The 23,447-nt window shown below is 36.0% G+C and overlaps 1 protein-coding gene across 16 annotated transcripts in view; it reads right to left on the reverse strand.

Moving 5' to 3' along the window:
* The window catches only part of EYA4 (EYA transcriptional coactivator and phosphatase 4), a 270,841-nt gene that overhangs the window by 67,500 nt on the left and 179,894 nt on the right, over positions 1-23,447 (reverse strand). For 15 of the 16 annotated variants that reach the window (XR_003521675.2, XM_027603539.2, XM_035728666.1 and 12 more), the window contains one exon: positions 4,603-4,727. Coding sequence is in view for 15 of the 16 variants with exons in the window: in XM_027603539.2 (XP_027459340.1) it covers positions 4,603-4,727 (125 nt within the window). In the remaining variant the exon portion in view is untranslated. Of the gene's footprint in view, positions 1-3,151; positions 3,221-4,602; positions 4,728-23,447 lie in introns of all 16 variants that reach the window. The other variant, XM_027603546.2, reaches the window with a different exon arrangement.

Here is a 23,447-nt window from a genome sequence, read left to right on the forward strand (position 1 = left end):
ACAAAAATCTTACCTATTTCTGTAAGTAACTTTTCATATGATTGGCATGCATTTACGTGAATAAATATGCATATGAATGACGTATACAGAGCATACAGAAAGCTTTATATCGGGGGTCAGCAAACTATAACCTACATGCCAAATCTTCCCCATGGCCTGTTTCTGTATAGCCTGTGAGTTATGAATGGCTTTTACATTTTTTGATAGTTGAAGAATATCAAAAGACAAATATTTGTGACATGTGAAAATTTTCTTTAATTCAAATTTCAGTGTTCACAGATCAAGTTTTATTTGAACACAGCCAAGGTCATTGTCTATGGCTGCTTTTGTGGAACAACAACAGAGCTGGATAGCTAAAACAGAGACCACATAATCTGCAAAGCCGAAAATATTTACTATCTGACCCTTTACAGGGTCTATATGCTAGGGTATGATTGCATTTATTCCACTTTTATTGACAGTTCTACATTTTAACAATTTTACAAGCAACAAAAATTTGAAAGGAAAATTAGTTTCCAATATAAATCTGCAGATATAATTATATAATTAGGACTAAGGTACTGAAACACTTTAAATCAATTCAAGGAATAATGTAATATATTTAAAGAGTACTGATGTAGTATGGTAGGATATTAAGGTAACACTATCAACTTATTCATATTAGTAAAAACTATATAATTAAAGTCCTTCTGAAAATCTCAAAGTTAATGGAAAGATTTTCAAAAGCCACTAAATTAGCTTTTGCTTTTTCCTTTTTTTATAATAATCTTATAAAGTGATCAAATATCCACAATAAAACCCAATATTAAAAATAAAACAGTTTAGGGGCATCTGGGGGGCTCATTCATTAGGTGTCTGCCTTTGGCTCAGGTCATGATCCCAGTGTCCTGGGATCCAGCCACGCATCAGGCTCCCTGCTCCGCAGGAAGCCTGCTTCTCCCTCTCCCACTCCCCCTGCTTGTGTTCTCTCTCTCACACTGTCTCTTTCTGTCAAATAAATAAATAAATAAAATCTTTAAAAAATAAATAAATAAAACGGTTTACTGTCAATGGGAGAGATATGCACCAAATCCTTAGGTCTGTACTATAAACACCCAATATACATCCATACAATAAACACCCCAAAGTCATTAAAATTCATAAATTCATAAATTTCATATCAATATGCCATCAAGACTACATCGTTAATAATCAAAGTATACCCAACATTTTATTACTAAAAGCTTGCCTTCTTTGGCCAGTTTACACATTCTAAATGCCAAAAAATATATTATATGACCAAACATTGGAGAGTCTTTTAACATAATGCATGTTTTCATTTTCCTTAAAAACTATTGCCTAGTTATTACTGAATTATTAATTAAAGAAAGGGAAATATACTGCTTTTTACTGGCAAACAATTTGTATTCCTATCTAATTTAAGACAAAAGCTTTGGCAGGGAAATATTATTATCCTCCTTTTATAGAAAGAGATTAAAGCTCAGAGAGGTTAAGTAACTTGTCCAAGGTGACACAGCGAGTAAGTGTGTTCCTTCTGACACACAATTCCTTGTTCTTCCCACATGGCCATGTGACTATTAACATTAACACTAGGAATTAGGAAAATCTGAGGCTTAACATTTAGAAAAATGTTTCTGGTTGAGATTAGATCTAAATTACTAAATATTGATTGTACATATGTAAAGTTGCCCATGTTACATGAATATCTGAGAACAGAACAATAGCCAGTGAGCTAAAAATGTTTTTTACAAATGAAATATTAAAAAAAAAACTAGAATATTTTATGATGTGATGACTATGAAATTTAAATACTAGGATCCATAAATAAGGTTTTATTGGAACCTAATGAATCTCATCCATTTATGCATTGCCTATGCCTGTTTTTGAGTTATTGGTGACATAGCTGAGTAGATGAGACAGACATGGTATGCTCTATAAAGGCTAAAATATTTACTATCTGGCCCTTTATAGAAAAAGACCCTGAGTTAGAATTAAGAGAAACTGAATTCTTGCAACATATTTTAAGTATAAAATGTATATTTTAAGTGTGGAACTGAAAAACATTTTGAGCTAAAATTATAGAAAAACACAAATAATGGGTATAATGGAGTATTCTTCATTCACTGGCCATATACTTTAATTTAATTAGATACAGCAAGATCCAGCCAAACTGCCTATCCTAACTGCTCTCTTACAATGCATATTTCCAACAGGTAGGGAGGTCTTTTTAATCTTAAAATTGGGTGATTTCATGTTAGTGTTATAGTTTTGCTTTTATTTTTTGATTTTTATAGTATATTAACTTTTGATTTAGAAAAAAAAAATTTATGGGGCACCTGGGTGGCTCATTTGGTTGAGTGTCCGGCTTTTGGTTTCGGCCCAGGTCACGATCTCAGGGTTCTGAGATTGAGTCCCACATCTGGCTCCATGCTTAATGGGGAGTCTTCTTGAGGATTCTTTCTCTCCCTCTCCTTTTGCCCCTCCCCACACTCACTCTCTCTCTAATAAATAAATAACTTTAAAAAAAAGTTTGTTTATACTTTTATATATTTTGTGTACATAAATGTAGTAATTATAGTTCAAACTATTTTAAGGGTTAATATTGATTTACAATTTTAAATGTATAGCTTTCACACTGATAATTCTTTAAATGATGGAATTTTAAATGTTTATGTTATACTTTAGGCACTTTAACTGGATTATTTATTGAAGCCCGTAAAATCACGGATATCTTTTTGCCATGTTAAGAATTTAAATTAAGACAGTCTGTAGGTTATGGAGATGACTGAGTTCGTATGTATGTACAATCTGCTTCACCTGCTCTTATTGATAGGACTGCTGTGCTGAATTAGCCACTTAGATGATATGTAGTTAGAAAAACAATAGCTGCATCTGTTGGTGTGACATTATAAAAAAACTGTAAGAAAAAACAGTACTGGTCTAAGGAATCTCAGATTAGAATAGTGGTTGGTAAGAAAAAAACATAGTCAACTGTTATCTATAAACAACAAAAAGTCATGTTTATTTCTCCTTTTTCTTTACAAGTACTTAACACAGAAAAGGAAGTGCAAACAGAAATAGCAACAGAAAGCAAACCAGAAGGGCAATAACACACACCCAAACACATGCAGTGTACCATCATCTCTCATACTTGTTGCAGAAGAGGGGGTGTTGCAACTCAGCAACCAGTCTGCAGTGTTTAAAACAGTCATGTTGTCCCCTGAGAACAGGAACAGTATAAGGGTTCATTGTCCGAATGCCTGCTCAGTGTACATGAATAGTCTTCAATGCTTGTACTGGTTCCTGACCTTTTAGCCAAAATCGTAGCTGCACTGTATGACTTTTACACTTTATCAGGTCTGTTTTAGTTCAGTTAAATACATACACATGATGATTAGTGAACTCCAAGGTTTGATTCCAGAGTTTTTAAAAATCTTATTATAGGTATCCAAGTTAAGGTTTAAATATAAATGTTCTTACACCAGAAATCATCACTAAACAATCTTATAAATTTGCAATCCTATAATTAATTGGCTAAAATTATAGATGCAAGTTTAGAGACAAATAAACATCATAAACAAGGAAATGTTAATCTACAATGGGTTTGGTGTAAAACATTATTAAATACAGGCAAATTGCAACGCACACAACTTTACAAAAAAAATTTAGACTGCACAGTTATTTTAAATTAAATGGGAAGAGGTGTATCAATTTCATAAACACTGAAAATTTAAAAGAAAATATGATGTGGCAAATGCTGTTATGTAATAATATAATTAGTTTATAAATTAAAACTAATTTCATATAATTTTTCTCTTCTTGACTAAAACAGATCTATAAAACTTCAAAATGATGGAGAATAACTTAAAAAGTAGTTTACACATAATGTGTATATATTTGACATCTAAACATATTCTGATGTAAAAATTGACCATATATTTTGACGGCTGAACGCATTTTATAAAATTAGTAGGGCAGAATATCTGAAATAACTGTTATTATTACCACATACTGTGGCATAATTATAGGCTAATCAAATGAGAAAGTATCTGAAAAAAATTTAATTCCCAATTTAAATACATCAGGTATTAATCTCTTTGAAAAGAAAGTGCAGCAGACATAAATATTTTTCTATTCTCAAACCTCTTTTAAGAAAAAAAAGAAAAATTTGGGATAGCCTTTCTCCCACAATTCAAAATAAAACCAAAAATTAGTATACTAGTATCATTTCTTTTCTCTCTGTCTCTGTCTCTGTCTCTCTCTCTCTCACAAGATCAGAGTGCAAATATTTTTGGCCACATTGTCTACATTTTTTTTTGGAATACTTACAAGGGCAAATACAAAAAGGGAGCTTTGCTAAAAGCCTTCAAAATGTTGTTCAGGGATATCTATTCTTTCTGAATTTTTCCAGCTATAAAGGAGGTGTAAAAATTTCAAGAAAATCAACAGAATAACAGACAGTCTATTAGCCATATATTCCCTGGATATAATGCTGATTATGTTATTCCTGATAAGGATCTATTTATTAGCAGATCCCTAGCATGTGAAATTACAGCAAACATCGAAATGTGTTTCTGGGTGTCTCTGGGGTGGTATACTTACCTCCTGTTCCATTTGTGGTGACAGATGTGCTGCTGAGATTAGCCTTCTCCAGTTTGGAGCTACCGGGAGTATCACCACTTCCAACAAGAGGATGAGGACTTGCGAGGTCCTGCATTTCCATAGACCTGTTAGAGCAGGAAGCAGGAGAGCAAAAGCTGAAATCTCAGCAATGACTTCTTAATAAACTATATGTATTATTCTACTGAGCACACATGTGATCTCACAATAAGAACTGAGACTAATAGCTAAGACTTCTTTGTTAACCAGGTGAACATGACAGTCCATTAAAAATTAGTAAATAATAAAATTTATATTTTATTTAAAATAAAATAATTAAAAAAAGCTTCCATGGTAGTCTAGGCTCATAATTTATTTGTAATCCTACAACTATTCTGTATAATAAAGTACAGAAGAAAGATTCTGTCATCTTAGCAGTTTAAGTTGATAGGGATACCTTCCCTCCTACACTGACCATCTCAGTTATAAACATGTAGAAATGTTGGAAATATTCAACTCCTAAAATGTGATGTATTCAGCCATCAGTGACAAAGAAATCAATAGCTAGAAATAAAGTATAAACTCAAAGTCAGAACAGAAACTTCTAGCTGACCTTGTGGATCCAGGGCTGAAAACTGAGCTGAAGGACTGAGGGCTAGAGTTGTTACACCTTTAATATCTACTTAGGAATAGACGGGTTGACTTAAGTCTGTGTCAGGGAATGTGCTGGAATTGAGCCCCTAAATAAAACCGAGACTCTTGAAAGGCTGACGCTCTTTGGAAACAGAAACTAAAAAAGCAGGATTTCACAGTAGTCCAAAGAAGGCATACATGCTTCAATGAAAGAAGAGAAACACAGGAGATCAACAAAAATCAAGAGAGCTTATCACCAACAAGCTACCCTGTAAAAATACTGAAGGAAGACCTTCTGGTCAAAGGAAGGATACCAGATAAAAACCCAGGGCTATAGGGAGGAATGAAGAGTGACAGAAATGTAAATGTATAGGTAAATACAAAGGTTATCTTTTGTTTTTCTTTTAATTCATGAAAGACAGCCAACTGAAGCCAAAATAAAAAGTGATCTATAATATGGTATAGGAGTAAAATATATGTCAGTAGCACAAAGAGAGTGGGACAAAATTATATTCTTTTAAGGTTCTTTCATTTGACATGAGGTATTATGATATACTTGGAAAAGACATTTAGGATACATCAAGTAACACCTAACATTAAATATTAATAAGAAAAAATATTAACAGATATATATAACAAAAATTCAATGGAAAAATTAAAATAAAGTATTTTAAAAATTTGATTAACCCCAAAGACCAGGAAAAGAGAAAGGAAAAAAGAACATATGTGAAAAATAGGAAACACGTAGCAAGATAGCACACTCAAACCTAACCATATCAATGATTATGCTAAATATCAATGGACTAAACACTCTAATGAAGAGCCAAAGATTGTCAGATTGGATTAAACAACCACAGCCCAACTATTAGGGATCTACAAGAGAAGTTTTTTTTTTTTCTTTAAATTTTTACAAGAGAAGTATTTTAAATACAGACACACCGTGATACTATGGTATATTGCCCAGAAGAATTCATTATTATAGCTGCTGGTAGTGTTACCAACTGACAGTTCTCAACTAAATTCCTCTCCAACACTTGCCCTCAAATAAAGAGTCATTTTGACCTAAATCACACCCTTTCTGGGGTTAGCCCTCATCTACTGACTGACCATGAAGGGGTATAAAGGTATTACCCTCACCCTGAAAGTCACTTGAATCTAGAGCCACCATAAGATCAGCTGAGACCTTTGTTGCAGTTGCACTGACGATCAAAATCTCTCAGTCTAATCATGCTTCCATCATTCCACCAAAAATATTACCACTGAAAGCACACTCCAATAAATTCCTGGCACATAAATCTCCATGTTAGAGTCTGCTTTCTGGGAACTTGAGCAGTGATAAGGCACAACTAGGTTCAGAGTAAAGAATGGAAAACAATGTAACATGTAAATAATAAACATAAGATAAATGTTTGGGCTATTATAATATCACAAAATGGTCTTCAAAATGAAGAGTATTACCAGATACAAAGAGATGAATTAAGAAAATGAAAGAAATGATAAATTCCTCACAACCCTAGATGTGCATGTACCTACTAGCCCGAGCTTCAAAATATATAAAGCAAAAACTAATAGAATTAAGTGAAGAAACTGACTAGCAGTCCATGGTCATACTTGGAACTTTTACAACATTCCTTCCCCAATAACCAATTGCAAAAGTAGACACTGTCACCAACATGCTGTAGTTGACAGTTATAGTATACTAATACCCAATAATTATAGAATACACATTATTTTCAAGTGCACATGGAATGTCTACCAGGATGACTGTCAGGTTGGGCATAAAATAAGTATCATTAGATTTTAAATTAAACCTTACAGAGTATAGTATCTGGCCATAATTAATTAAATTAGAAAGCACTGGTAGTAAAATACATGAAATAATCATTAATACTTGAAAATTAAACACCACAATTCTAAGTAACCTATGAGTCAAAGAAGAAATCACCAATGAATTTAGAAAATGCTTAGGACAAAATACTAATGAAAACACATCAAATCACCCCACATATAGTCAACTGATCTTTGACAAAGTAGCAAAGACAATACAGTGGAGCAAATGCAGTTTCTCTAAAAAATGGTTCTGGAAAAACTAGACATCCACAAACACACAAAAAATAAGTCTAGACACAGACCCTATACCCTTCACAAAAACTAATTCAAAACTGATCATAGACCAACATAAAAAATGCAAAGTTATAAGTTTTGAATACAACACCAAAGATAGAATCCATGAAAAATAAATACTGGTAAGCTGAGCTTCGTTAAAATTAAAAACTTCTCTTCAAAAGTCAATGTCAAGAGCATTCAAAGACAAACCACAGACTGGAAGATAGTATCTGCAACAGACACATCTGATAAAGGACTGTTATCCAAAATATATGAAGAACTCTTAAAACTCAACAATAAGAGAAAAACAACCTGCTTAAAAAAGGGACAAACACTTCAACAAACCCCTCACTAAAGAAGATATATAGATGGCAAATAAGCGTATAAAAAGATAGTCCACACCACATGTTATCAAGGAAATGCAAGTCAAAACAATAAGATAACACTTCACTATTTACTAGAATGGCCAAAGTCTGGAATACTGACAACATCAAATTCTGGCAAGGATATGGAGCAAGAGGAACTCCCATACATTGCTGGTGGGAATGCAAAATGGTACACTCACTTTGGAAGACAGTTTGGCAGTTGCTTATAAAACTAAACATACTCTTACCATATGATCCAGCAGTCATGCTCCTTGATATTTATGTAAAGGAGTTGATAATATATGTCCACACAAAAACCTGCACACAGATGTGTAGAGTAGCTTCATTCATAATTGCCAAAACTTGGAAGCAACCAAGATGTTCTTCACTAGGTGAATGGATAAATTCTAATATAGAGAGTCAATGGGCCATTATTCAGTGTTAAAAGGAAACAAGCTTTCCAGCCATGAAAAGACATGAAGGAATCTTCACTGCATATTACTAAGTGAATAGACAATCTGAAAAGTCATATGTACACTATGATTCCAATTATATGATATTCTAGAAAAACAAAACTATCTTGCTGGTGTAGAGATTAGGGAGGGATAAATAGAAGTACAGAAAATTTTTAGGACAGTGAACATATTCTGTATGATCTTGTAATAAAAGATATATGTCATTATACATTGTCCAAACCCACTGCATATACAATACCAAGAGTTAACCCTAAAGTAAACTGTGGACTTACAGATATGATGACAAGTCAGTGTAGGTTCATCCTTGGTAACAGATTCACCATTCTGGTGAGTAATAACAATGGAGGAGGCTATACATGTATTGGAACAGAGAGTTTATGGGAAATCTCTGTACCTTCCTCTCAGCTATGTTATGAACTTTAACTGATCAAAATATAAAGTCCTTAAAACAAAACAAAAAAAAAGACTGCATATCAATATTTGTCATATGCAAATGAAGCAGTGGCTAATGAGAAATTTATATCTTTAAAAGATTATATTAGAAAAGGAGACGGGTTTAAAATCTGTGATCTAAATTTCTACCCTAATAAACTAAAAAAAAGCAAATTAAACCCTAAGTAAATAAAAGGAAGAAAACAATAAAGAGCATAAATCAATGAAAGAGAAAAATCTATGAATAATAGAGAAGAAGAAGATTAGAGATACTAAAAAGATTTAAAAAGATAATAAGGAAATATTATGAACAACCTTATGTCAAAGCATTAACTACTTTAGATAAAATCAGAATTCTTAAAAGACACAACCTATAAAACCAACTGAATAAAAAATAGGAAATCCAAATAGTCCTGTATCAATTAAAGAAATTGAACTCCTAATTAAACACTCCCCCCCCAAAAAAAAAACCCACAAAAAACAAACAAAAAACCCAATTCCAGGGCCATAGTAGTTTTCTTAGTGAATTCTAATAAGTAAGGAAAAATAACAGTCTTTTATAATTATTTCAAAAAAATAAGAGGTAACATATTTCATTCCATTTTATGAGAAAAGGATTACTCTCATCTAAAAACTGACAAAGACAATTTAAAAAGAATTGTGGATCTATATTTCTCATGAACATAGATGAAAAAATTTAACAAAATATTATCAAGTGAAATGCAGCAATAAAATAGCTACCATATCATGCCTAAGTGTGCTTTATCCCAAGAATGCAAAGTTTATTAAACATTTGAAAATCAAACAATGCAATTTAGTATATTAACAGAATATTATTTCAATGAGTACAAAAAAGCATTTAACAATATTCATCATCCATTCACAATAGAAACTTTCAGTAAACTAGAAAAGAAATATTTCCCTCACATCTGATAAATGTCATTCTTGAAAAATCTATAGCTTAAATCATATTTAATGATGAAATATTGAATTATTTCTCCCTAAGATCAGAACTAAGGCAAGGATATCTGTTTTTCCCATTTTCATATATTTTACTGGTAATCTTAGCCAGTAAAGGAGGACAAAAATAAATAAAAGGGGTAAAATTTAGAAAGAAAAAATTCTGTTAATTCACAGATAACATAATTATTTATGTAGAAAAAATTGAGAAATCCATAAAAACAAAACAACAAAAAATACTAGAACAAATGAGTGAATTCACCAAGTTACAGGTACAAGAGCCTTGCCAGTACTAAATCAAAACATGAACCAAAAATATCTGAAACTTAAGTCAACACTGCTCTAATTCAAATACTGAAATATCACAATGATGGCTGTTCAGGAATTGGTAGTTCCCCTCCTGCTCAACTCTTAAGAGGAATCTGAATGCTCAGACCTTACCTTAACTGCCAGCCAGAACCAAGGATTTAGACTTTCAGGAAATAAACACAACAAAAAAATAGTATGCTTCAGGCTTTACTGAGTTTTTGTATATGTTCAGAATACCATAAATGTTTTGAATACCATAAGTATTTTGAGTCTTAACAAGAAGCAGGAAAATGTGAACTCTAGTAAAGAGAAAACACAGTAAACAGAAGCAGACCTGTATATGACCCAGGTTTTAGAATTATCAGAATTAATTAGGATTTAAAAATTATTGTGAATATATGAAATAATTTACAGGAAAAGATGCACACCCATGCAAGATGTGTGTGTGTGTGTGTATCACACATATACATATATATACATATGTGTCATATATATTTATACACATATAATACACATATAATACATATGTATATATGTACATATAGTTATACATACATCTAATACATATATGTATATAATATGTATATGTAATAGAGATATATGTATCTATCTATGTATTGCATATAGAAAAGAAACAAACTCTAAAAAATGAAAATTCTAGAACAAAAATTATAATATATTAAATAAAAATATTCTTTGGATGGATTTAACAGAAGATTAGACACTGCAAAAGCAAGAATCAGTAAATCTGAAGCTGGGCCATTAGAAATTACCCAAACTGGAACAGCAATACAAAAATGGAGGGGCAGGGGAATTAAATTGAGTATAAGTAACTTGTGTAATATTATCAGAAAGCAAGAGAGTGAGACAGAATAATACCGAAATAAGTAATGGCCAACATTTTTTCAAATGTGATGATACACCAACCTACAGATTGTTTAAATACAATGAACAACAAATGAGAAAAGAGAAAAGAAAACCATACCTACGCACATTGTAGCCAAATTCTGAAAATAACATAAGTAGAAAGCTTTATAGCAACCAGAATAAAAAAAGAGGGAAATAGTAGTATTTCGCAAAAAACTATTATCTGTAGCACACTCCTGGTAACAAGCTTAGTTATAGTAAGTAATGAATGTTTATGACTTTATTATATCCTACTGGACCCACCCAATATATTTTTAATGTAATTGATCAAATTAATTAACAATTTCTTATTATATGCAAAGCACTGTCACAGTTGTTAGGATTGCTGAGTGAAGAAAACATGGCCCTACCCTCTAGGAGTTTATGATCCAAACAAGAAAGCAGATCTTGTGCAAGGAAAATTAAAGTACATTAAATGTCCACTGAATGGAACAGACAGAAATCTGTGTGAATTCAGAGTATGGCAAATTTTCTCAGAAACCATTAGCTGGGTTTTGATGATTTCAAAGGGATTCTGGGGGAGTCACTGGTCAGTGGTACTGCTGAAGCTGCAGGGTAATATATGGGCTCAGCCAATTTAGACCACATGCAAGATGAAGAAGCAAGGAAAATTAGTCAGGAATGAAAAGATGGAGCATACACTGAAGAGAGGAGTAAAACTATGTTGCTCCTGCAAAACAAAACAAAAATAGCCTTGGTATTTTACATTCCAGTTTCCAGGAAACCAAATGCAATGATCTGAATCTTTACAGTAAGTCCCCTTTGCTTGAATTCCCTTCAGTAGGTTGATACTTCTTAAAATTAAAAGAGCCTTCTGAGAATAGATGTGCATTATTACCACAAACTATACAGCAAGAATATTCCTATATTTCCTTCTGCATGTTCTGTAATTAATTGAATTCTGAAACTTTAGATTCTTTTTAAGTCTACTTTATACAAAATAGAATATACAAGATGTAAAATTTACCAAAGACTTCAACAGCAGAAAATGATTAATGGTACCAGTTTTTACTGAGTACATATAGTATGACACATGCTATGCCTGGTACGTCATATATATTCTCTCCTTTAATCTTTACAGTAACACATTTACATGCATATTACTTCCCATATTTTATAGGTGAAGCAATTGAGGCTTACGGAGGATGCACAACATGCCCAATACCATGTAGGTAGAAAGTAGCAGCCCCAGAATTTGAACTCATGTCTATCTGATGGCAGAGCCCAGGTTCTTTCTACCACACATTGTATGTTTCCCATTTTTTAAGTGACTTTAATTCCGTCACACTGTGCAACCACAATCAGGAATGCAGAATCCTGCAGTAGAACATTTTGAATAGTTTTCAAAAATTACTGAAGTCAATATAAGCATCTGCTCTGCCAAATCTATACTAGTTATCATCATATTTAAAGGTTACCCTCTTTTCCACCCAAGATGCCTGTTTCAACCCCTTTTTAGTCATAAGGTGATGTGAGTCAACCCCTTATGTCATAAGGCCATTTGAGTACTAGCATCAGTCTGGACAATATAAAAAATGAACTTACCCATCAACACAAAAACTCATTTTAAAAAATAAAGAATTGCAGGTTACATGCAACTAGTTTCTTGGTTCTTTTCTAAAATTCTTTTGTAGCATAGACAGAATTTATTTCTAACAGACTGAAATATCCTCTTGAAACCCAAGGAACAGCAAGCTTTCTATCTGTGTATTTCAGAGTCTGCTCTAACTCAGAAACCATAATTCCTTCTGCACAGATGCTGGTAATGGATCACAGCCTTTGCACATACAGGCTGAGATTCCATCAATCCTTCATGACCCAAGAAATGCAAAAGCACTAAGTACTTTCCAGCTTTTTTCATACCAGCTTTTTTCTCTTTGCAGAAAAGTGGACAGCCTGTGTGTATGCCTCTATGTCTCATGCTGTCAGAGTCAGTCTTCACTGTAGCCACTAGAAGGAGTCTAAGGAAAGAGTTTAGGCTTTGCTTTGTTTAGCACTTCTTTTTCTAATATAAGTCTTAATTCCCCTTAGCTGCAAAGTAGGAATAATAACATTAGTCTCCACTTCAATAATGAATCTCAGCTCCATTAGGGCAGGGATTCTTATTATCTTATCTTATTCACTGTTTTACTTCGCTACACTTAGAATTGTGCAGGCTACTTGCTGAGCGCTAATAAATGAACAATAAAATAGTAAGAGGAAAAATGTAGATGAAATGATCTGAGGTACCTGGAGTCAAATGTAGTCTAGTTCAGAAAACAATGCTTGAACATCTACCATGTTCTAGAGACAGTTCTAGGAATACTTAAAATATCTCCAGAGAGCTTGCAGGCTAGTGGAGAGTAAGAGAACAAACAGGTGGAGGGAAACAGGGATCAGTTCTCTGATGTGAATGTGTGTGGAGGTTTTCATATCTGTATGTGCAGTGTTAGATCTTCCAAATGAGTAAGAGGTTGTGTGTGTGTGTGTGTGTGTGTACACACCCATGTGTTGGGGCGAGGAGAAAGATGCTCTGCCTGTGTACAGAAAACCACTGTGGAAGAAAAAAGAAAATAAAGCGACTTGGTCAACTTAGATCAGATGAAAGTCATGGCATGTCACTACTGAGTACCAGTTTCCACTGTCTGGAAAAAGCCCATCAGGTAACAGTGCCAGGCCATCTTAAACCAACACATTTCAGTTTCGAATCCAAGAAACCCTTGTCATAGCTGCAAATCTAAGCCAGTTTCTCCTCGGGCAGAAAGGCTGGGGAGGTGTGGATCCTCTCCAGTGGATGTAGATCCATTGTGTGATCAGGGGAACAGACAGTCTTGGAAGGAGACCCTCATTAACCCATTTTACCAGATATGGTCAGAACTGGGTTCCACCGGAAAGAAGCAGAAATGAAGGAGGAAGAAGACCCCTAGCAACAAGTATCAAGAAAATGGGCCATGCATAATGGGAGCTGTTCTTGCAATTTGCCAGTGACCTCATGCCTGTCCCTGGGGCCAGCATGAATGCTTGCAGTACAAGTGACCTGTCTGCCAGGGTGACCTCAGGCCCTGGAGTAACAGCAAATAAGGCAATGAACACACTGTTCTCTGGACACTTCTACAGTCTTTCCTTTCCAGGGCTTGCAGCTCTACACTTGAGATCTGCAACTCTGGCCCTTTCTTCACTATGATCCTAACAAATTATCCAGATAAAACATGGTTTCCCCACCAAAGAAATGTGAGTAAATATTTTTAAAAAACAGAAGCATATTTCTAAATGCCAGTTTTCAAAGCCCCCATCCCACTTAATCTGTAAACAAAGAAAAAAAAATTGAATGAATTTCCCAAGCATTATTTGAATGGTACAGGACTCAAGTTTCTGTTAGATCAGTTACAAACCATGGTTAATGAAGCAGGAAATTATTTCCCTCCAGTAACTAGTAAAGCTGAAGGCCACAATCAAAACAGCTATGGCCATCAATTATACTCAGAAACACACTGACTCTTTTTCTGAGATAAAAAAAAAGGATCAAACTGGATGAATGAATGTATAAAATAAAAATGACCCCCCTGAAAAAAGGTGGTCCCCTACTAAAATGATGGAATTTCAATGTCCTCAAATGCAAAAATGCCATTTTATGCTCGAGGCTGTGAATGCAGTCTTAAGAGCCTACATGGTAGACTCAGACCTGGGTTTTAAAACCCTGTCTCTTCCATTTACCAGTCACTGGACTTTAGGCTCAAAAATGAAGATAATAATATCCACTGGAGGGCTACTGTGCGAATTAAATAAGATCACACACACACACACACACACACACACACACACTGCACAGAATTTGGCATACAGTAGCTCTTAATAAATGTTAGCTATTACTACAGTCACTTCCACAACACTGTCAATAAATGCCTGATCTGTTTGAAAACTTGTGTTGACAAGAAAATTGTTTTCTTAAGAGGCAGCCCATTTCATTTTCAGATCACTCTTACTATTAGAAAGTTTCCCCTACACAGTTTCCATGGAACTTTGGTCTCAGAAGAAACTGAACCCACTGACATGGGTCAAGTCGAAACCTCCTTTCCCATAATAACTGCCCTTCAAACTCCAAAGAGGGCTGCCCTGACCCAGAGCCTTTATAGGTACAAAATACAGCAGAGGCCATACAACTCTCACTGTGGACCCATCAGCGTAGGCTGAAGAGAACATTAGCTTTGCTACCAGACACTTCAAAGTACTAATACATGATGAAACCCAACTAATGAAACCCTTAAGCCTTTGCCCCATGTTAGGATTTACAGTCCTGTTTTCTCTCAGTCACTACACATGCAGTTGGCATTTGGAACCCAAGTAAACAGCTTTTCATGTGTTCCTCCTAAATGCCATCTTGTTGGAGCAAGTCCATTGTTTCAGCTAGTCCCATTACATTCTGATTCTGCTGTTCAACCCTACTTTTCCCCTGTGCTATGACACCAATAAATTTTCTTAGCTTGCCTTCAATACCGAATCACAGTAAAAATGTTGAAAGGGCCAATGTCAAACAGATCTTGAAGAGGACACTAGGGGTGTATCTCCAGATTTATACAAACTCCTCAGGAATAATTATTGAGCTACTAGTAGTATTCATGTTCAGTCTGTATTTTTCTATCATTCCTCCTCCACCCTCATAAATATATCAAGAGGCTCTGACACACCCCTTGTTGAATTCCATATGTACTTTGTATAACACATGCCTTTGTTCCTCTTTTCTGGTACTGCTGTCATAAAGACTGAGGTTATTCTGTCTGCCTTCTGCTTAGAGAACTTAGATTAGATCCTCGTGACCACAGCCCTCTTTCTAATTATTTACATTTAATTATCTAAGAATATAATTTTAGAATCAACAATTCACAAGAATTTTGCTGTCTATAGTTTATGTCATATATGGAAACAATGAAAATGATTTCTCATAAGCAATATGATGATAAAATACACCTAAGGTGTGCACTGTATTAGATAAAAATATGGCTTGGGAATCAGAAACATGAGTATAAGTCTATGATCTACTACCTAGAAGAAGTTAATGGGTGTATGTGTAGATGGTTTTCTGAATATCTTCTCAGGTTTACAAGACTCTCTAAATAACACCAAAAGCCTTCCACAGACAGGCATTCTGTACTCGCTTCCTTTTTACGCCAAGACATTCTGTATCTTTATGAGGTTACTCAACCCATTCACTTTGAACGCAAGGAAGTTAGCACCTGCCACGAGGGATCAGAATGTGAAATATGATGAGGGAGCCCTGTGATAAGTGCCTGACCTTAGCAAACAAAAATAAAACCCCTAAGAAAAAGAAGAAAATGCAGCAATATACAAACCAAAGTATTGTGTGGCTCTGAACAGAAGCAATTAAAGTTCTAGTCCATAGTAAACAGTAGTTAAGTGTGTGATTCAAGGAACAGGAATGACAGGAGACATCAGGGAACTCCCTCACTGCACCATCCTTATGACACTATAACATGATAGTCTCCATTAAAAAAAAAAAAAAAGCCAACCAGCCATCTTAGTGATAGGAACCTGGGCCCATTTCTCATCTGACATAATACTTCACGGAGCAGGTCCAAAAACAATGCAGGGCCCTTGAAATCAGCAGGAGCTCAGCACTACACTAAGATCCATGCCAAAGAGCAAGATGAGAAATGGGGCTGGTATATAAATATTCATTGGAAAGTTACAGCCCACCTCCTTGCGCTGTGTGTTTAGTGCAACTCAAAACTGCTCCACCTGGTCCCTTCTGGCTCCCTCATGTCTACCAGGGGCTGGCAGCTGGAAAGCAGGCTGAGCCTTAGAGATCTTTTAATTTGTAAAGCACCAGAAGGGCAGGCAAGAGGGATGACAATGCATATGCTAGGTTTCAATTACAGGCTGTCTTTTTCCCAGGTGGAAGACAACACTGACGGCAGAGAATTCAATGTCTCATCTATTAAGGTCCCTCAGGAAATGTTTGGTCCTTTGCAAATGCTGGGGAAGTGGAATAATGCTCTTGACAAAAATCTTGGCAAAATATATCAAGCATATTGAATATTTTGTTGGGCTCACGTGCCATCTTTATTTTTTTCTCATTTTCCAAAGTAAAATCATTCTGTAATTTCTGCCTGGAAAAAATGGATGGCTGCCTCAAAGTTCAGAAATAAGTTGCTGTTTAGCCTATAAAATGTAGGATGAGAGAGGCTTTGAGATCACTATCCCATGAATCTCACTGCCAAAAAGGTTTTTAAATATTGCATAAACTTAGATGTGTTCCAACCATTCACATTTAAGGGGAGCACACAATGTTCTAAATTCAAAGCACTTGCCCAGTTCCTAAAAACTTGACAGAAATAAACTACGATGTAATTATTTCTTTACAATAAAAAATGTCATAATGTCATTAATTTCTAGGACACTCACCTCAGTAGCCTGTTGTAATTTGTCAGTGATGGGGGGGAGGGTGTGCCTCATATTCTACCTGCTATGAAGCAAGGTTTACCAAATACAAACAAATACACAATGAAGGGTTAACTGGGGTCTATTTGGTTGTTTCTAGATGAGTACTTACTGTGCTCATAATTATAAATTGATATTGCCTATTTATTAGAGTAAATCTTTCAGTTCTGTTACTTGGATCAATTTCCGAGGTGGGTCACTTTATTTTTATTGTGTATTAACAAGGGGGGGAAAAGCAATTACATTTGTTTTTAACTCTCTCAATTTCACACTGGCCCCAGAGTAGCCTGGTTTCCCCATGGCAGTTAGGGCTTTGCAATAACCACCTCAAACTTCTCAAAACCTTCTAATGCCACCCCACCCTTCATTGTTTTTTTTTTTAATATTTTTAAAATTTATTTGAGAGAGAGAGCAGAGGGAGGGGCAGAAGGAGAGAGAAAGGGAGAGAAGAGAATCTCAAGGAGACTCCTTAGCCCATTCTATCCCACCTACCTGATCCTGTTATCTTCAAACATGCCCAACAGGCTCATAGAGCAGGGCCTCTGCACTTGATATTCCCTTTACCTGGAACACAGTTCCCCCAGCCAGCCTCCTTTCCTGTTTCTCTGCTCAAACATTTCCTATTCAGAGAGGCTTTCCTGTTCTCCTTATAAAACAGAAACACCACCCCCACCCAATAATTGCCTACTATCCCATTACGTTACTTTATTCTTCTTCAAGGCAATTACCTCCCTGACACAGTATATATTAATTTATCTGTATTTTTTAAAGATTTTATTTACTTATTTGAGAGAGAGAACATGCACAGGGTGACAGGCAGAGGGAGAAGCAGACTCCCTGCTGAACATGAAGCCCCACTCAGGGCTCGATCCCAGGACTCCAGGATCATAACCTGAGCCAAAGACAAATGATTAACCGACTGAGCCACCCAGACGCTCCTATGTGTTGTCTCTCCATTTAGAATGTATGCTCCATGAGAGCAGGGAGATTTTGTTCATTGCCGTATCTATAGCACTACAACTATGTAGGGCACATAGGGATGGTTCAGTTAATCATTGTGGAGTATGTGACTAAATTACCCACTAACTTCACCTGACTGAACTAGCTAATCCTAGTTACTTAGGTTTTATTGTACTGCTTAATATTACTAGTTTTCTGTGGCATAGTTTTACTGTTTTTTTAGAATCACGTATCTAATAATTAAAAAGATAAGGTTCAAGTATAAAGAATTTTAGAGTTTGACAGAATCCCCATATTCTTTATCCTTAAGTTTGAAGCATAGATAATTAATAACTACTTAATGGGTGCCTAGCATGCAAGAGGCATTACTTTCTAAAATTTTAATAAAAACATAGTTTTGCCTGAAATTAAACATTTTCTTGCATTCTTTGCAAAATACAAATTTTAGCTTAAGATCAAGTGTCTTGGTATGTTCAGGCTGCTATAACAAAATACTATAGGCTGGGAGCTTATAAACAACAGGAATTTATTGCTTACAGTTCTGGAGGCTGGGAAGTCCAAGATCAAGATGCCAGCAGGGTTGAGTTCCCTGGGGAGGACTCTCTTCTTGGCTCATAGCTAGCGCTTTTCCACTGTGCCCTTTCATGGTAGAAGGGCCAGGGATCTCTTGGGAGCCTCTTTTATAAGGACACTAACCCCATTCATAAGGGCTCTACCCTCATGACTTAAGCACCTCTCAAAGGCACCACCTCCTAATACTATCATCTTTGGGCATTAGGATTTCAACATGTGCACTGTAGGGGGATACCAACATTGAGACCACAGTACCAAGCACAGAGGTAAAAAGTAAAGATATTCCATTTTGAGTCTCCAAATAAAACTTTTTTTAAAGATGGTGTTCTATTAGGTTTTTTTTTTATTTAAAGATTTTATTCATTTATTTGAGAGAGAGAGAAAGCATGAGAGAGAGAAAGCACAAGAAAGGGAGGGTCAGAGGGAGAAGCAGACTCTCCACTGAGCAGGGAGCCTGATGCGGGACTCGATTCCGGGACTCCAGGATCATGACCTGAGCTGAAGGCAGTTGCTTAACCGACTGAGCCACGCAGGCGCCCCTCCAAATAAAACTTTTTGATGCCTCAGCGCAGTATAACGTTTACAATCTCTCCTAAACATAAGCATTTCCCTAAAATGGAAATAACAACACTCTTTTCTTTAAATGATTTCTGAAATTCACCAACTTTGTGGGATTAAACAAAACAAACAAACAAAAAAGCTTTCTTTTTCTCTCTCTGAAGTGATGAGAAATCTTGGACTCGACAAGTTAACAAAATTCATGGAACTGGCAGTGGAAGAGCCTGCATCAGAACCTGATTAGGAGCCCCTGACTAGGCTTTGAAACATTTAACTGATGATCAAAAAAAAACAAAAAAAATCCCAAACATTCCTGCTACTATTTTTCCCCTCTGGCTACTTTATTGTCATTACTCTTCCTTTCAAAACCCAGAGTCTTCAAACTGGTGTCAGTGCTTCCTATGCCCTCCTCATCTCAGTTACCCTCTCTCCACTTCAACCAGCATCCAGAGTCTACCTGGTCATTAGCCTCACCTCCTAATTACCAATCCAATGGGCTTTTTGTGTTCTTTTCATCAACTCTCACTTGGACCCTCTTTGGCATTTCACGACGTTAATGACTTCTCAAACCTTCCTCCTCCTAGGGTCCTTCATACTTGCAGAGTGGTCCTGCTGCCTGGTTATAGGCTCTCCATTGGCCATTTCCTTTTACCTAAGAAAAAAAATCTCCATTTGTGTTCTGGTATCCATTTCTCACCAACAAAGTACAGTGCCTCGGGAGGGGAAAGCTAAATCCATGCTCAGCTCCAGGAGATGGCAGTCTAATTCTTCTCCCAAGTTAATGACTGTTTGAGGAATCCTAAATCAGGCAACCATATTTGCGCCCTCAAGAGTTCAGAAGAAGCCAAAGTAAAAGCCAATGAATCACGGAAGTAGTAAACTAGGACGCATGAAAAAAAGTCTGCAAACCGGGAGCCCCCAAACTAAAACATAAACTGAGGTTGAGGGCTGTATTGTTACAAAGCAGCTTATCTAGTGAGAAAGCAGTGACTGTGTGTTCTTCACAGTGATCGGTTCCAATATTAGAATTCTCTTAAATGACAGGGAATTGATCAGTGGTTACCTCATTTCAACCCTGGGAAACAGTTCAAGTGTTGCTTATGATTTCCAGAGGCATAAACAAGAAATGACCCAGGTCAAGTCAGCCTTGCAAAATAAGCTAAATTAAGCTTTGTTGTATGAATAAACTGGTTTTGTCTGCTCAGGGAATTTTCAAGGCTGGTCTCCGTTTGTTTTTGATTTTAACAGTGCCAAGGGGACACAAGGAGTACTTTAGCTGGAGACTTGTGGTAAGCTCCTCTTCACTCTTCTAGGAGAGCTTCCAGATGCAAACTGCTTCTTCATGAGGGAGCAACGTAGCCCTGATTTATACAACCCATCATTCTATCGCCAGAGGAGAAACAGACTTAGGGCAAATCCAAGACTGGATGGCAGAGCAAAAGGAGACAAAGGAAACTGGTTTCTTGATGAAATTATTGAGCACCTGGATCAACCACACCCAAGGCCGTTTTACCTCTGGAATTCTAGTTATGTGTTCCAATAAATTACCTTATTGTTTCAAGCTAGGTGAGTCAGCTTCTCTATTACCTGCACTTGAAACCATTTTCACTGATACAACTACCCTTTCCTTGTTTCTTGATGTCACGTCTGGCCATTAGATTTCACTCTTCTTTGTGGGTCATTCTTGTGTACTCTTAACCCTTTTGATGTCCATAATCTTATAGCCTCAGCCCACATCTCATTTCACTCAGGTAAACCCCCTTCTGGGAATTTCCACATGTATTTGTATCTTCAACAACTATTTTTTTGTTGTTGTTGATCAATTCAAAAACCATCCCTCCTCAGCCCACGTATCCCTTCTAAACACCAGATCTTATTTACAGTTCTATACTGGCATCTCCACAGGGAGACACAGACTCTCCTAATAGAATATGTCCACAGCTCAACTCATCATTTCCTTTACAACTACTTAAACTCTTGCCTCGAACTATACTATTGGACTGGTCCCTCAAATCAGAACCCTAGGTGATATACTCAAGCCTTCCGTCTTTATAGAGTTCACCAAATACCCTCGGTGCTTCTGTCTAAATAGATACCAAGATATTTACTCCTTTTTAGCCTAATCACTACTTAAATTGGGTTTTCATAATTCTTCACCTAAACTTTTTCTATAGGCTATACTTATCACACAGAATCTTAGCAGTTCACTCATTCTTTGGTGCATACCAAGAAGTACGTGCTTTATGACCAGTCCTTCACTGATGAATGAACAAACAGCTGCTCAGTTTTTGTTTTTTTTTCCTCCAAATCATCCTCCAGACAATCATCAAATGGTTTTTCTCAAATACAACATACAACTATGTTACTTCCCTTCTTAAATACCCTTCCCACTGGCAAAAACAAAACATAACAAAAATCTCCAGTGGCTTAAGTTCAAATATTTAATAAATGTCTACTGTATGTCAGATTTTGGGCTAAGGACTTTGAAAGAGTGAGTTATGCTTTTCTTATTTTAAAAATCACATAAAATTTAGGAAAGAGTCAGTAAATGACCTTAGCCATGGCAAAACATAGGTATCCTCACACTACTCTGAATCCAAGAACCAGCATCTATTTTTACTCTGGTAGACTAGTTTCATACCATTTTTATGTTCCATCTATTTAGATCTGAACTAGAATTACCCTGAGTTAATTTCAACTTATATTGATGCATAAAAATTCCAGAAAATATGATTGACTAATTGACACTGTCATGTACAGAAATTAGTACTTTTCAGAAGCTGCTCTAAAATTCAGAATTTAAATACTACATTTTATATAAATGAATATGGTGATTTGCTGGTTTTGTGATTCCATTAAGAAATTAGTTCTAAAGTATCACATTCTTTAAAATTCAGAAATCACTCAAATTTGTTCATATTTTCTTCAAAGTTTTTTTTTCTGAAGAAAGATTATTTAAATTCCACCATTTGGCATATAATTTCATCCCTTCATTTATTTATTTGACAAATATTTGGGTGCCTAGGCTCTCAGTTTTCCTTTATGAACAAAATGGACACAAATTCTTAACTTTTGTGGAGCTCACATTCTGGAGTGGGGTAGGGGAGAAGAGTAAACATTCCCTTATATGGCAATTGCTATTCACTTTGAAATCTTTGCAATAGGTTATTTCACCTATTTATGAGACTCTCTACCATGCAGTTAGAGCGTCAGTGCTACAGAGCAGAAATACCTAAAGAGTCCAGAGGAGATGTGGCTTGGTCACCAAGGTACAATTTCAGTAAAACAGATTATTAGCAGAATTCAGACAGATGGAGGCATGGGGACCTGGTATTCTGGCCAGAAGATAGAGTTGAGCCCTAGAACACAAGCTGACACGGGGAAGTAGGGAGAATAGGCTAACTAAAATGGACAATGAATGTTGGAGAATAGAAAGGCGTTTGATTACTAGATTCACTAAGGCTGCTGAAGGCCAGGCACAGGAATCTGACAAGAGAGTACTGTGATTGGGGCAGTCACTGCAGGAGATGAGTCTGGCTCACGCGCATTAGTGTGGTATAGACAAGAGGGAGAACTTAAACTGACATATGCTGGTTTGGAAGCTAAGGCAACAATTGAGGCAGGAAGTTAAATGATTTTTGACTAAAGTGGTGATAACAGGATTGAGAACGAGATAAAAGACGTTAAGAACATTTTGGCTGGGAAATTACAATTTGATAATCAGACATTTAAATCCTACATTCAGGGCGCCTGGGTGGCTCAGATGGTTAAGCGTCTGCCTTCGGCTCAGGTCATGATCCCAGGGTCCTGGGATCGGGTCCCGCATCGGGCTCCCTGCTCCTTGGGAGCCTGCTTTTCCCTCTGCCTCTCTCTCTGTCTGTCTCTCATGAATAAATAAATCAAATCTTTTAAAAAAAATAAATAAATCCTACATTCATTTATTCATATGTACTGAGCACCAAAGCATGAGTTTCTCACATGGATCTAGTACCCAACATATTTATTGAGCACCTACTAGACATCCCCATTGTACCTGTTAGTAGAGTCAATGGTGGTGAAACTACCATGGCCTCCCCACTCTGTGATGATGGTCACAGTCTAGGAAGGGAGATGG

This window comes from Zalophus californianus, chromosome 7 (assembly GCF_009762305.2).
Source record: "Zalophus californianus isolate mZalCal1 chromosome 7, mZalCal1.pri.v2, whole genome shotgun sequence".
Classification (NCBI taxonomy): domain Eukaryota; kingdom Metazoa; phylum Chordata; class Mammalia; order Carnivora; family Otariidae; genus Zalophus; species Zalophus californianus.